This window comes from Ranitomeya variabilis, chromosome 4 (assembly GCF_051348905.1).
Source record: "Ranitomeya variabilis isolate aRanVar5 chromosome 4, aRanVar5.hap1, whole genome shotgun sequence".
NCBI lineage: Eukaryota > Metazoa > Chordata > Amphibia > Anura > Dendrobatidae > Ranitomeya > Ranitomeya variabilis.
In genome coordinates this window covers 529,343,458-529,356,860 of record NC_135235.1, presented here as the reverse complement: position 1 = coordinate 529,356,860, position 13,403 = coordinate 529,343,458, and the positions used below count along the sequence as shown (strand labels likewise).

The following is a 13,403-nucleotide window of genomic DNA, read 5'->3' as shown; positions in this document are numbered from 1 at the left end:
TTCCTTTAATCTGACATGGATCTAATCACTGGGGAATACTTTAATATTCAGATAGTCATACTGAATAGTCAGTAAAGGGTATGCAATGTAATTTAAAGGGACTGTCCGGTCTTAAACTATAAGTCTGCCATCACTCTTTGTGACGTTTTGAGGATTCTCTGGTGTCAGTGCCAGAAATGGCTGTCATGTCACTGCAAGTATGCGATATGCATGCTCTCTGTCACATCCCGACTAGACTGTTTCTGGCCTCACTCAATACATTTGCATTGAGCGAGGCCGCACCCATCTAGTTGGAATGTGGCCGGGAGTATGCATATCGCTTCCGGCGCCGACACTGTAGAATTCTCACAGAGCACTATGCATGCGATGTTAGAATTCACATGTCTGCGGTCACATAGAGTGACTTGTAGCTTATCATCGCACAACCCCTTTAAGAGTACATAAGATACAAGTTAACAGCAGAAAAGAAAACTGCAGACAAAGAAAAGTTACCCAACTCCATAAAATGTTTTTGCAAATAGCTTACAATGATTTAAAATAATTAAACAGAAACCCTGGTTCCCTGCTGGTCTCTGCTCACCTGGCGCCAGTGATGTCTTCTCAACACCTCATGTGACCCCTACAGCCAATCACTAACTGCAACGATGACCACAGTGGTATTGACATGTCACTGTTCCAGCTAGGGATTGTCTGTCCAAAGAACGTATAAACCTCATGGGCCCATTATTAAATAATCTACGATTCAGCATCATCTATTTTATTCATAATGGACTCATGTCTGTCATGAATCGGATCTGCAGGACTTACCTGGAGACTGTGGATCAGATACACGGAAGAGGGTGGCAGGAGTAGGTCTGCGCCTCCTGATCTAGAGAGAGAAAATATAGCAAAAAAATGAAATTTAGAGGGCTTACAATTTATTTGCAAGCTTAACATTGTGTTGTTTCCTTTGTTAACATATCGTATTGCATGGCATCCGTGTGATTATAATATGTGGGGTGACGGCATAGGAACGGGCTACAGCCAAACTGGCGAAAAGGTGGTTGTGGTAGTCACCTTGGAGAGCAGTGAAGCTCACAGAATGGCAGGAATGTCTATCTGTATCTCCCTGTAAATGATGTAGGCACAAGTAGTACTGCCTCTATGTCTCTACGTGTATATAATGTAGGATCAGGTAGTACAACCTCCTTGTTTCTCACTGTACACAATGTAGGTATCTAATATACTGTGTCCTAAGGGCTCCTGCAGACATCCGTGCAAATCGGTCTGATCTCAGACTGCAATGCATGGACTGGCCGTGGTTCTCCTGACCCGAGTGTGTATTTCTATGAGGCTGTCACACTCTGGTTGGGAGACCCGCAGCCAGTCCTTGCATCGCAGTCCCTAATCGGACCTACTGTATTTACACAGACATCTGCATGAGCCCTAGCAAAAAATTACTACTGTCATGTCTCTCCTTCTAAATAATAAAACATATATAGTACTGCCTCTCACTTTAAGCTTGTGTATAATCTAGGCACAGATAGTACTTCTGTCTTGTCTCTCTGTGTAAATAATGTAGATAAAGATAGCATTTTCTCTGGAGATGAAAAGATCTGATCTGTGGGGGTGCCGAGTGTCAGACCCCAATGATCAGGCGTTGCCAGACATAAGCCGTGGACAAGAGGGCTCAGTTTCTGGAAAAATTGTGCTTTTTTCTAGTTTATTTTCCTTCATTATATAGGTGAACACATTATACATGAACCTTAGTATGGAAAGAAACAGTGGACCTTTTTGTATGGCACAAAGCGCCGTGTTGTCCGTCTTATTATATGCTTGCATGTTCCTAATTATAGATATACTCCAGCAGTCCCATCTAGATAATGACAGGAAAGTACATACTGAAGCGGATCAAGACAAACTGCTGCTCTTAATAAGCACTCGACAATTCAAACAGGCTCGCAACTCCTCCAATATATGTATCAGTCATAGGATTAGGCGCGATAGTCAATGCTTACAATGCAAATATTGCCGAGATATTTTTAGACTAATCAGCGAAGTGATCTTTAAAGACAGAATCATAGTAATGTCATGGAAATGTGACACTCGATAGACTGGAAAATGTATCTATATATCTATATATATATATATATATCTATATATATATACAGTATATATATATATATATATATATATATATATATATATATATATATATATATATATCTCAATATCCTAATCTCATTTTGTGGTATTTGTGGTTGAAAAATTCACTTTAAGAAAACAAAAGTGTCCATATGTAGCCAAATATTTCTCCTACACAGTTTCTCACTAAGATTTTGCTCCTCCAGGATTTTAAGTCAATCTGTCATGTAAAATAACACTATTGACCTGCAGCTATGGGGTTAATCTGCAGGTTAATACCATTCGGACACTGTGCAGTGCCCACACCGAGAGCCCCACTGCCTGGAGGAAATGTGCTTTATTCCTTCCAGCAGCCTCGCTCTTTCAGTTCCAAGAGTGGCAGCGGCATGGTTTCAGTCAGCCCTCAGTGCATAGAGAGTGGTGGGTGTAACCACGCCCCTAGCACTGACTGACAGCCCTAATGCTGAACTCACAGTCAATCAGTGCCATGGGGCAAGTTTACAGCTGCTACTCTCTATAAACGGAGCTGTGAATAAAACCATGCCGGCGCCACACCTATAATTGAAAGAGTGAGGCTGCTGGGTGGAATAAATGTAATTTCCTCTCGGGAGCGGGGCTCTCAGTGTGGGTACCACACAATTTCACAATGCTATTAACCTGCAGATTAACCCTACAACTTCAGCTTAATAGCATTATTTTACATGATAGGTTTCCTTTAAGGGCTACCTGCTGTTCAAAATCCATTTTCAAATGTCCTGTGTATGAAGGCGGGGGTCTCTCCATCCTTCAGGACCCTCTTAGATATAACGAGTGGAGCAGCTACATAGAATGTCTCTCTCCTTATGGAGGACCTGGTACGTCCTTGCATTTCATATACAGACCACTGATTTTAAAAGGGTAACTAAATATATTATTGAATTTCCACTGTGGGGGCTGCAGAGAAGCTGAAATATTTTTTTTTTTGCTGGCTTCCCACTCATAATATAAATGATCGTTGTGATCAGCTTATTATCCAAAGCAGTTACTGCCTTTATAGGGAGTCTATGAGCATAAAATAACTGTTTAAACCAAGCACAGGCCGGAAAGTTAATTGCACCTTCACTACTACTTGAATTCCATCTATGTCTATCCTCTTCTTCCTTTATTGACAGCTCTTTCATTAAAAGAGCCATGAAAGTGAGGGCAGATAGAAAACTGTCACGCCGGTGACTCGCACTGTTAGTGGGAACCGTCCTGCTCATTTGTGCACTGCTCTGCCCCTCCCCGTGACAAGCTGTCTCGCTGAGTTTCCTCTTACAGCACTCCCATCACGGCCTTTAATACTAGTGATGGTAACTACGAGTATCTCGTCATGCCCTGTGTAATGCACCTTCGTCCCCCTGTGTTTCAGGAATTAACACAGAAACTGGGGAGCAAACAAGCACAATAGGGTCTTAACTGGAAACAAAGTAGGAATAAAACTGGGGTTTGAACTCACCTGATAAAGTTGTACTTTGGCTGTGTGTATATATAATTTTTCTATATTAAAAATCATTTTTACACATATTCACACAACCTAAAGCATTTATTTGTTCAACATCAAATAAACATAATTCTATTGCATTTTATCATTATTCGGGGGCCTATCAGGACAAAATAACTATGCTCATACTCACAGTCCTCTATTATTCACGGGTTCCAGGTAACGTATCTAACTAAATAAAAGCACTCCACATATTTGATTTTTTAATTTCTTGGACTCTCAATTTATATATTGATATACCGTAATTGTTCTTTTTTAATTTAATCATCTCATGATCAGATTTGCACCTTATAAACATAGTTGTTATTTATAACTTTTCTGCTATCACATGATTTTGAATGTTGCAATGCTTGAACTTTGACATGTGCCTGGTTTGGCTTTTTTTTAGAAGCTATTGGTATCCTGAAATCTTCAGCAGTGCAGATTTTGACACCACCTTTTTTCAAGCATAGGAATTCATTAACAACATCTTCCATGACCTCTTCTATGTTTCCGTGGTTGAGTATTTGGATGATGACCTAATATTTTCACCTGATCTACTTTCCTATAGAAGACACATCCGTCAGATTCTGTAGCATCTATGGAGAAAAAGTTGTTTGCCAAGTTGTCCAAATGTGTCTTCGAAAAATTCTCCTTGCCTTTCATTCGCTACATTGTTTCCATACAGGCTCTTGAAATTAATCCTGAGAAGTTTTCTGCTTTTCTCTCCTGGCCTCGTCCCTAAGGCTTGCATGCCATCCAGCAATTCATGAGTTTGCTAAACACAAATACACAATTTATTGCCCCTGATCATGGGGTTCAGTTCACATCTAAATTTTTCAAAGCTCTTTGCAAGCAGCTGAAAGTTCAGCTGGATTTCTCCTTTGTGTATCATCCTCAGACCATTGAGCAAGTGGGAAGAGTTAACCAGTTTCTTGAGAACTACCTAAGCCACTTTATCTCTGCCCATCAGGAGGATTTGGTGCAGTTACTTCCCTGGGCTGTTTTCCTACAACAACCACATAGGGGAGTCTTCTGGAGCATCTCTATTTTTCATCGTATACTCCCAGCATCCTCAAGTGCCCTTGGCCTCTCCTATGTCTGCTTCCTCTGGGGTACCAGCACTTTATTGCTCATATGGCAAATTCTTCCAGATCTGGCAGCAAACTTGGTCCATTCTACTTAAGGTCATGTCTGGGATGAAGTCTCATAATGACAAGCAGAGAAGTATGCCACCTCATTACCGACCTGGAGATAAAGTCTGATTATTTTCTGGGAATATTTGCCTGAAGGTGCTTTCTTATATGTGTGCCCCTCTGTACTTTGGTTCATTCAAAATCCTCAGACAGGTTATTCCAGTGACTTCAGCTCCAGCTACAGTCTTCAGTTCCCATAGAACCTATGGATTTTGAATTCTTTTGACGTCTCACTTCTGAAACTGGTGGTCCTGAATCGTTCCTCTAAAATCCATACTTCTGCCTCTACTTCCATTCCTGCTGAAGGTCCGTCAGAATTTTTTTGAAGTATAGGACATTCTCTATTCTAAGAAAATTCGAGGGAGGACCTTCTATTTGCTTAATTGGGTGGGCTTTGATCCTCAGGAGAGGAGGCTGCTAAGAACATCTGCGCCCCTACCATTCTTTAAAGGTCTCTCCGCCGGTCTGGCCAAAAAAGGAGGGGGCATAAGGGGGGATACTGTCTTGTAGGTGACTTGTATGGTAAGTGGGCGCCATCCTACTCACTGTTTTCACCACTCTACTCCTCCCCATGTCAGGCCGTCTCACTGAGTTGAAACTTGCAGCACTCCCACCGCTGCTGCATCTTCCTGTTGTTTCCATATGGCTATAGGGAGGTGCGACCAGACTCTGCAGGAATTTAACCCTCTGTGTCCTGCAGATTTTTCCTTATCTGGCCTTTCCTCTATCAGCAGGGAATATATGAGGCAGCCATACCTTGTTTGAACTAAAGGTACCGTCTTACAGTGGTACTTTGGTCGCTACGACGGCACGATCCGTGACGCTCCAGCGTCGCTCCATTATCGCTCCAGCTTCGTAGACTGCAGTCACACTTCGCAATGCACGGCGTTGGAGCGATAATTTCATGACGTATTTGCGATGTAGAAGCCGTTGGTTACTGTGCGCACATCGTATACAATATCGTGCACACCTTTGTTACTCGATGCGATCATGCCACCACAGCGGGACACTTGACGACGAAAGAAAGTTTCAAACGATCTGCTACGACGTACGATTCTCAGCGGGGTCCCTGATCGCAGTAGCGTGTCAGACACAGCGAGATCGTAAGTATATCGCTGGAACTGTTGTGAATTCTGCTCTTGGGCGCCCTCCGGTGGTTGTTGGTGGTAGTGCAGTTGTCTTGGGGTTGTAATCCTGGGCAGGTGTTTCTGCTGATTTCAGCTCTATTAGGTATTTAGGTGTGCAGGATACATGAGTCCTCGCCAGTTGTCCATTGTACTTGGAGGGATTGCATCTCTCTCTGGCTCCTCATGCCCTGCTGCCAATTCAGCTAAGATAAGTGTCTGGTTTTTTGACTCTGTGCACACATGCTGTGTGCTTTGCAATTCAGTGCAATTCATTGTGTTTTTGTCCAGCTTAGACTTTATTTGGATTTTTCAGTCATGCTGGATTCTCAGGAGATGCAGATATACTTTCTATGTCTTTAGTTAGATGTAGTATATTTGTATTATCTGCTGTGGATATTTTTAGGATTTTAATACTGACCGCTTAGAATTCTGTCCTATCCTTTTCTGTTTAGCTAGAAGTGCCTCTTTTGCTAAATCCTGTTTTTCTGCCTGCGTGTGTTTTTCCTCTTATACTCACAGTCAATATTTGTGGGGGGCTGCCTATCCTCTGGGGTTCTGCTCTGAGGCAAGATAGAATTCCCATTTCCATCTATAGGGGTATTTAGTCCTCCGGCTGTGTCGAGGTGTCTAGGATGTGTTAGGTACATCCCACGGCTACTTCTAGTTGCGGTGTTAGTTTAGGGTTTGCGGTCAGTACAGGTACCACCTACTCCTGAGAAAGTCTCTCATGCGGCTCCAAGGTCACCAGATCATAACAGTACAACTGGCCAACAATTAGTTAAATGCATCTCAGAAGAAGGGAAGAGCCATTTTTTTTTCTGTAGCCTGCTTTGTCTTTTCTTCCCTCTTTTCCTCTGGGTGACTGAGGAGTCCACTTAAATCGTTACTTGATGCCAGCTGTCAATGTCCTAGTACTGGTTCAGTTCTCTTTTGGATCTTTCAGATGACCTGTCTACTCCAGCAAAAGCTAAGTCCCTGCTAGCTTATTTGTTTACCACTGTTTTTTTGTCCAGCTTGCTATCATGATTCTGCCTTGCTAGCTGGAAGCTCTGGGATGCAGAGTGGCACCTCCACGCCGTGAGTCGGTGTGGGGTCTCTTTTGCACACTCTGCGTGTTTTTTTGGTAGTTTTTTATGCTGACCACAAAGATACCTTTTCTATCCTCAAGTCTGTTTAGTTAAGTCTGGCCTCCTTTGCTATTTCATTCCTGTGTTTGTGACTTCCATCTTAACTCACAGTCAATATGTGTGGGGGCTGCCTTTCTCTTTGGGGGAATTTCTCTGAGGCAAGTTAGGCCTTATTTTCTATCTTTAGGGGTAGTTAGCTCTTAGGCTGTGAAGAGGCATCTAGGCAGAGTCACGTACGCTCCACGGCTATTTCTAGTTGTTGTGATAGGATTAGGGGTTGCGGTCAGCAGAGCTCCCACTTCCCAGAGCTTGTCCTGTATTACTAGTTTGCTCATCAGGTCATTCCTAGTGCTCCTAACCACCAGGTCATCATAACAGTCAGGGTCAGGAAGCGGCAGAATTGTACTGCCAGAAATTTAGAAAATGGTCTGTGCTCACTAAATGGAATGAGGATGCTCTGGCAGCAATTTTCAGAAAGGGTCTTTCAGAAGCCCTTAAAGATGTTATGGTGGGGTTCCCCACGCCTGTTGGTTTGAGCGAATCTATGTCCCTAGCCATTCAGATTGATCGGCGCCTGCGCGAGCGCAAATTGGTGCACCATATGGCAGCGTCCTCTGAACAGAGTCCTGAGCCTATGCAATGTGATAGGATTCTGACTAGAGCGGAACAGAGGGGATACAGACGTCAGAATGGGCTGTGTTTTTACTGTGGTGATTCTGCTCATACTATTTCTGATTGCCCTAAGCGTATTAAGAGGGTCGCTAGATCTGTTACCATTAGTACTGTACAGCCTAAGTTCCTCCTGTCTGTGACCCTGATTTGCTCATTGTCATCTTTCTCTGTCATGACATTTGTGGATTCAGGCGCTGCCCTGAACTTAATGGACTTAGACTTCGCCAGGCGCTGTGGTTTTTCTTTGCAGCCTTTGCAGAGCCCTATTCCTTTGAGGGGTATTGATGCTACACCATTGGCCAAGAATAAACCTCAGTATTGGACTCAGCTGACTATGTGCATGGCTCCAGCACATCAGGAAGATTGTCGTTTTCTGGTGTTGCATAATTTACATGATGTTGTTGTACTGGGTTTTCCATGGTTACAAGTACACAATCCAGTGTTGGATTGGAAATCGATGTCTGTGACTAGTTGGGGTTGTCAAGGGGTACATAGTGACGTTCCTTTAATGTCAATTTCCTCTTCCCCCTCTTCTGATGTTCCTGAATTTTTGTCAGATTTCCAGGATGTATTCGATGAGCCCAAGTCCAGTTCCCTTCCTCCTCATAGGGACTGTGATTGTGCTATCGACTTGGTTCCTGGCTGTAAGTTCCCTAAGGGCCGACTCTTCAATCTGTCTGTGCCAGAGCATGCCGCTATGCGGAGCTATGTTAAGGAGTCTTTAGAGAAGGGGCATATTCGGCCGTCTTCGTCACCATTGGGAGCAAGATTCTTTTTTGTTGCCAAGAAGGATGGCTCCTTGAGACCCTTCATTGATTATCGCCTTCTTAATAAGATCACGGTCAAATTCCAATACCCTTTACCTTTGCTCTCTGATTTGTTTGCTCGGATTAAGGGGGCTAGTTGGTTTACCAAGATTGACCTTCGAGGGGCATATAATCTTGTTCGTATTAAACAGGGTGACGAATGGAAAACTGCATTTAATACGCCCGAAGGCCACTTTGAATACCTGGTGATGCCTTTCGGGCTTTCTAATGCTCCTTCTATATTTCAGTCCTTCATGCATGATATTTTCCGCAATTATCTTGATAAATTCTTGATTGTGTATTTGGATGATATTTAGATTTTTTCCAATGATTGGGAGTCTCACGTGAAGCAGGTCAGGATGGTATTCCAGATCCTTCGTGATAATGCTCTATTTGTGAAGGGGCCTAAGTGCCTATTTGGGGTCCAGAAGGTCTCTTTTTTGGGGTTTATTTTTTCTCCTTCGTCTATAGAAATGGATCCTGTTAAGGTCCAAGCCATTCATGACTGGGTTCAACCCACATCTGTGAAGAGCCTTCAGAAATTTTTGGGCTTTGCTAATTTTTATCGCCGTTTCATTGCCAACTTCTCTAGTGTGGTTAAGCCCCTGACCGATTTGACGAAGAAAGGCGCTGATGTGGCAAATTGGTCCTCTGAGGCTGTGGAGGCCTTTCAGGAGCTTAAGCGCCGATTTACTTCTGCCCCGGTCTTGCGTCAGCCTGATGTGTCTCTTCCTTTTCAGGTTGAGGTTGACGCTTCTGAGATTGGGGCAGGGGCCGTTTTGTCACAGAGGAACTCTGATGGTTCCTTGATGAAACCATGTGCCTTCTTTTCCCGAAAGTTTTCGCCTGCGGAACGCAATTATGATGTCGGCAATCGGGAGTTGTTGGCTATGAAGTGGGCATTTGAGGAGTGGCGACATTGGCTTGAGGGAGCCAAGCACCGCGTTGTGGTCTTGACCGATCATAAGAATCTGATTTACCTCGAGTCGGCCAAGCGGCTGAACCCTAGACAGGCTCGATGGTCCCTGTTTTTCTCCCATTTCGATTTTGTGGTCTCATATCTTCCAGGATCTAAGAATGTTAAGGCGGATGCCCTCTCTAGGAGTTTTTTGCCTGATTCTCCTGGAGTTCTTGAGCCGGTTGGCATTCTTAGGGAAGGGGTGATTCTTTCTGCTATCTCCCCTGATTTACAGCGGGTGCTTCAGGAATTTCAGGCTGATAAACCAGACCGCTGTCCTGTGGGGAAGCTGTTTGTTCCTGATAGATGGACAAGTAAGGTAATTTCTGAGGTCCATTGTTCTGTGTTGGCCGGTCATCCTGGGATTTTTGGTACCAGAGATTTGGTTGCTAGGTCCTTTTGGTGGCCTTCCTTGTCGCGGGATGTGCGTTCTTTTGTGCAGTCCTGTGGGACCTGTGCCCGGGCTAAGCCTTGCTGTTCCCGCGCTAGTGGGTTGCTTTTGCCTTTGCCTGTCCCTGAGAGGCCCTGGACGCATATTTCCATGGATTTTTTTTTGGATCTTCCTGTGTCTCAGAGGATGTCTGTTATCTGGGTGGTTTGTGACCGGTTCTCTAAAATGGTCCATTTGGTACCTTTGCCTAAATTGCCTTCCTCCTCTGATTTGGTTCCATTGTTTTTTCAGCATGTGGTTCGTTTGCATGGCATTCCGGAGAATATTGTGTCTGACAGAGGTTCCCAGTTTGTTTCCAGGTTTTGGCGGTCCTTTTGTGCTAGGATGGGCATTAATTTGTCTTTTTCTTCGGCGTTCCATCCTCAGACAAATGGCCAAACTGAGCGAACTAATCAAACCTTGGAAACCTATTTGAGATGCTTTGTGTCTGCTGATCAGGATGATTGGGTGGCTTTCTTGCCGTTGGCCGAGTTTGCCCTTAATAATCGGGCCAGTTCGGCTACTTTGGTTTCGCCTTTTTTTTGTAATTTTGGTTTCCATCCTCGTTTTTCTTCAGGGCAGGTTGAGCCTTCTGATTGTCCTGGTGTTGATTCCGTGATGGACAGGTTACAGCAGATTTGGACTCATGTGGTAGACAATTTGACGTTGTCTCAGGAAAAGGCTCAGCGTTTTGCTAACCGCCGTCGATATGTTGGTCCTCGGCTTCATGTGGGGGATTTAGTCTGGTTATCTTCTCGTCATGTTCCTATGAAGGTTTCTTCCCCTAAGTTCAAGCCTCGGTTTATTGGTCCTTATAAGATTTCTGAGATTATCAATCCAGTGTCTTTTCGTTTGGCCCTTCCAGCCTCTTTTGCCATCCACAATGTTTTCCATAGATCGTTGTTGCGGAGATATGTGGTACCTGTGGTTCCCTCTGTTGATCCTCCTGCCCCAGTGTTGGTTGAGGGGGAGTTGGAATATGTGGTTGAAAAAATTTTGGATTCTCGTTTTTCGAGGCGGAGGCTTCAGTATCTTGTCAAGTGGAAGGGTTATGGCCAGGAGGATAATTCTAGGGTGGTTGCCTCCCATGTCCATGCCGCCGATTTGGTTTGTGCTTTTCACTTGGCTCGTCCTGATCGGCCTGGGGTCTCTGGTGAGGGTTCGGTGACCCCTCCTCAAGGGGAGGGTACTGTTGTGAATTCCGCTCTTGGGCTCCCTCCGGTGGTTGTAAGTAGCACTTTTGTGAATTCTGCTCTTGGGCTCCCTCCTGTGGTTTTGAGTGGTGTAGCTGCTTCTTGGATTTAGCATCAGCAGCTGCTTCCACTGATCGTCTTTCTGCTTGGCTATTTTAGTCTGGCTTTATCGCTCAATCAATGCCAGTTGTCAATTGTTCCTGCTTGGAGGCGCGGCTCTTTGGATTTCCCTGACACTCTGACCCGTTCAGCAAAGATAAGTCCTTGCTTGTCCTTTTGCAGTCCACTTGTTGTGGACTTATTGTTGAGCACATTTTATGTTTTGTTCATTTGTCCAGCTTATCAGTATGGATCTATTCAGCTAAGCTGGAAGCTCTGGGCTGCAGATTTTGCCCTCCACACCTTTAGTCAGGTGTGGAGATTTTTGCATATCTCTGCGGTGGACTTTTTCTAGTTTTTATTACTGACCGCACAGTGTTTCTTTCCTTACTGTCTATCTAGCTAGAATTGGCCTCCTTTGCTAAATCTTGTTTCATACTACGTATGTCATTTCCTTCTCCTCTCACAGCCAATATTTGTGGGGGGCTGTCCTATCCTTTGGGGATTTTCTCTGAGGCAAGATAGCTTTCCTGTTTCTACCTTTAGGGGTAGCTAGTTCTCCGGCTGTGACGAGATGTCCAGGGAGTGACAGGAACATTCCACGGCTACTGCTAGTGTTGTGTTAAGATCAGGAACTGCGGTCTGTATAGTTACCACCTGCCCAGAGCTAGTCGCATGTCGCTCCTAAATTACCAGTCCATAACAATCCGGCCTTGCATAATGTAGATGCCTTTTTTCAGGCTCTAGGATTATTATATGATGAACCAAATTCTGTGGATCAAGCGGAGAAGACCTTGTTGGCCCTGTCTCAGGGTCAAGAAGCGGCAGAATTGTATTGTCAGAAATTTAGAAAATGGTCTGTGCTGACTAAATGGAATGAGGATGCTTTGGTGGCAATTTTCAGAAAGGGTCTTTCTGAATCTGTTAAAGATGTTATGGTGGGGTTTCCCACGCCTGTTGGTCTGAGTGATTCTATGTCTCTGGCCATTCAGATTGATCGGCGCTTGCGGGAGCGCAGAACTGTGCGTGCTGTGGCGTTGTCCTCAGAGCAGATGCCTGAGCCTATGCAGTGTGATAGGATTCTGTCTAGAACAGAACAACAAGGATTCAGACGTCAGAATAGGTTGTGTTTTTATTGTGGCGATGCTTCTCATGTCATTTCAGTCAGCCCAAAGCGTACAAAGAGAATCGCTAGTTCAGTTACCATCGGAACTGTACAACCTAAATTTCTGTTATCTCTGACCTTGATCTGCTCATTGTCGTCATTTTCTGTCATGGCGTTTGTGGATTCGGGCCCCGCTTTGAACTTAATGGACTTTGAATTTGCCAGGCGTTGTGGTTTCCCCTTGCAGTCTTTGCAGAACCCTATTCCTTTAAGGGGCATTGATGCTACACCTTTGGCTAAAAATAAACCCCAGTTTTGGACACAGGTGACCATGTGCATGGCGCCAGCCCATCAGGAAGATTGTCGTTTTCTGGTGTTGCATAATTTGCATGATGCTATTGTGCTGGGTTTTCCATGGTTGCAGATACATAATCCTGTGTTGGATTGGAAGTCTATGTCTGTGACTAGTTGGGGTTGTCAGGGGGTTCATAATGACGTTCCTGTGATGTCAATCTCCTCTTCCTCCTCTTCTGAAGTTCCAGAGTTTTTGTCTGATTTTCAGGATGTATTCGATGAGCCCAAGTCCAGTTCCCTTCCACCGCATAGGGACTGTGATTGTGCTATTGACTAGATTCCAGGCTGTAAGTTTCCTTAGGGCCGACTTTTCAACCTGTCTGTGCCTGAACATACCGCCATGCGGAGTTATGTTAAGGAGTCTTTGGAGAAAGGGCATATTCGGCCATCTTCTTCACCGTTGGGAGCGGGATTTTTTTTTGTTGCTAAGAAGGATGGCTCCTTGAGACCCTGTATTGATTATCGCCTCTTGAATAAGATCACGGTCAAGTTTCAATACCCTTTACCTTTGCTTTCGGATTTATTTGCCAGGATTAAGGGGGCTAGTTGGTTTACTAAAATTGACCTTCGGGGGGCATATAATCTTGTTCGTATTAAGCAGGGTGACGAATGGAAAACTGCGTTTAATACGCCCGAAGGCCATTTTGAATACCTTGTGATGCCATTCGGGCTCTCTAATGCTCCATCTGTTTTTCAGTCCTTCATGCATGA

The 13,403-nt window shown here is 44.3% G+C and overlaps 1 protein-coding gene across 1 annotated transcript in view; it reads right to left on the bottom strand.

Annotated features, from left to right (window-relative positions):
- Nucleotides 1-13,403, bottom strand: part of PPP1R1B (protein phosphatase 1 regulatory inhibitor subunit 1B) — a 91,033-nt gene that overhangs the window by 36,923 nt on the left and 40,707 nt on the right. Inside the window, exon 2 of the mRNA XM_077252342.1 lies at nt 808-868. Within this exon, the coding sequence (XP_077108457.1) occupies nt 808-868 (61 nt within the window). The remainder of the gene's footprint in view (nt 1-807; nt 869-13,403) is intronic.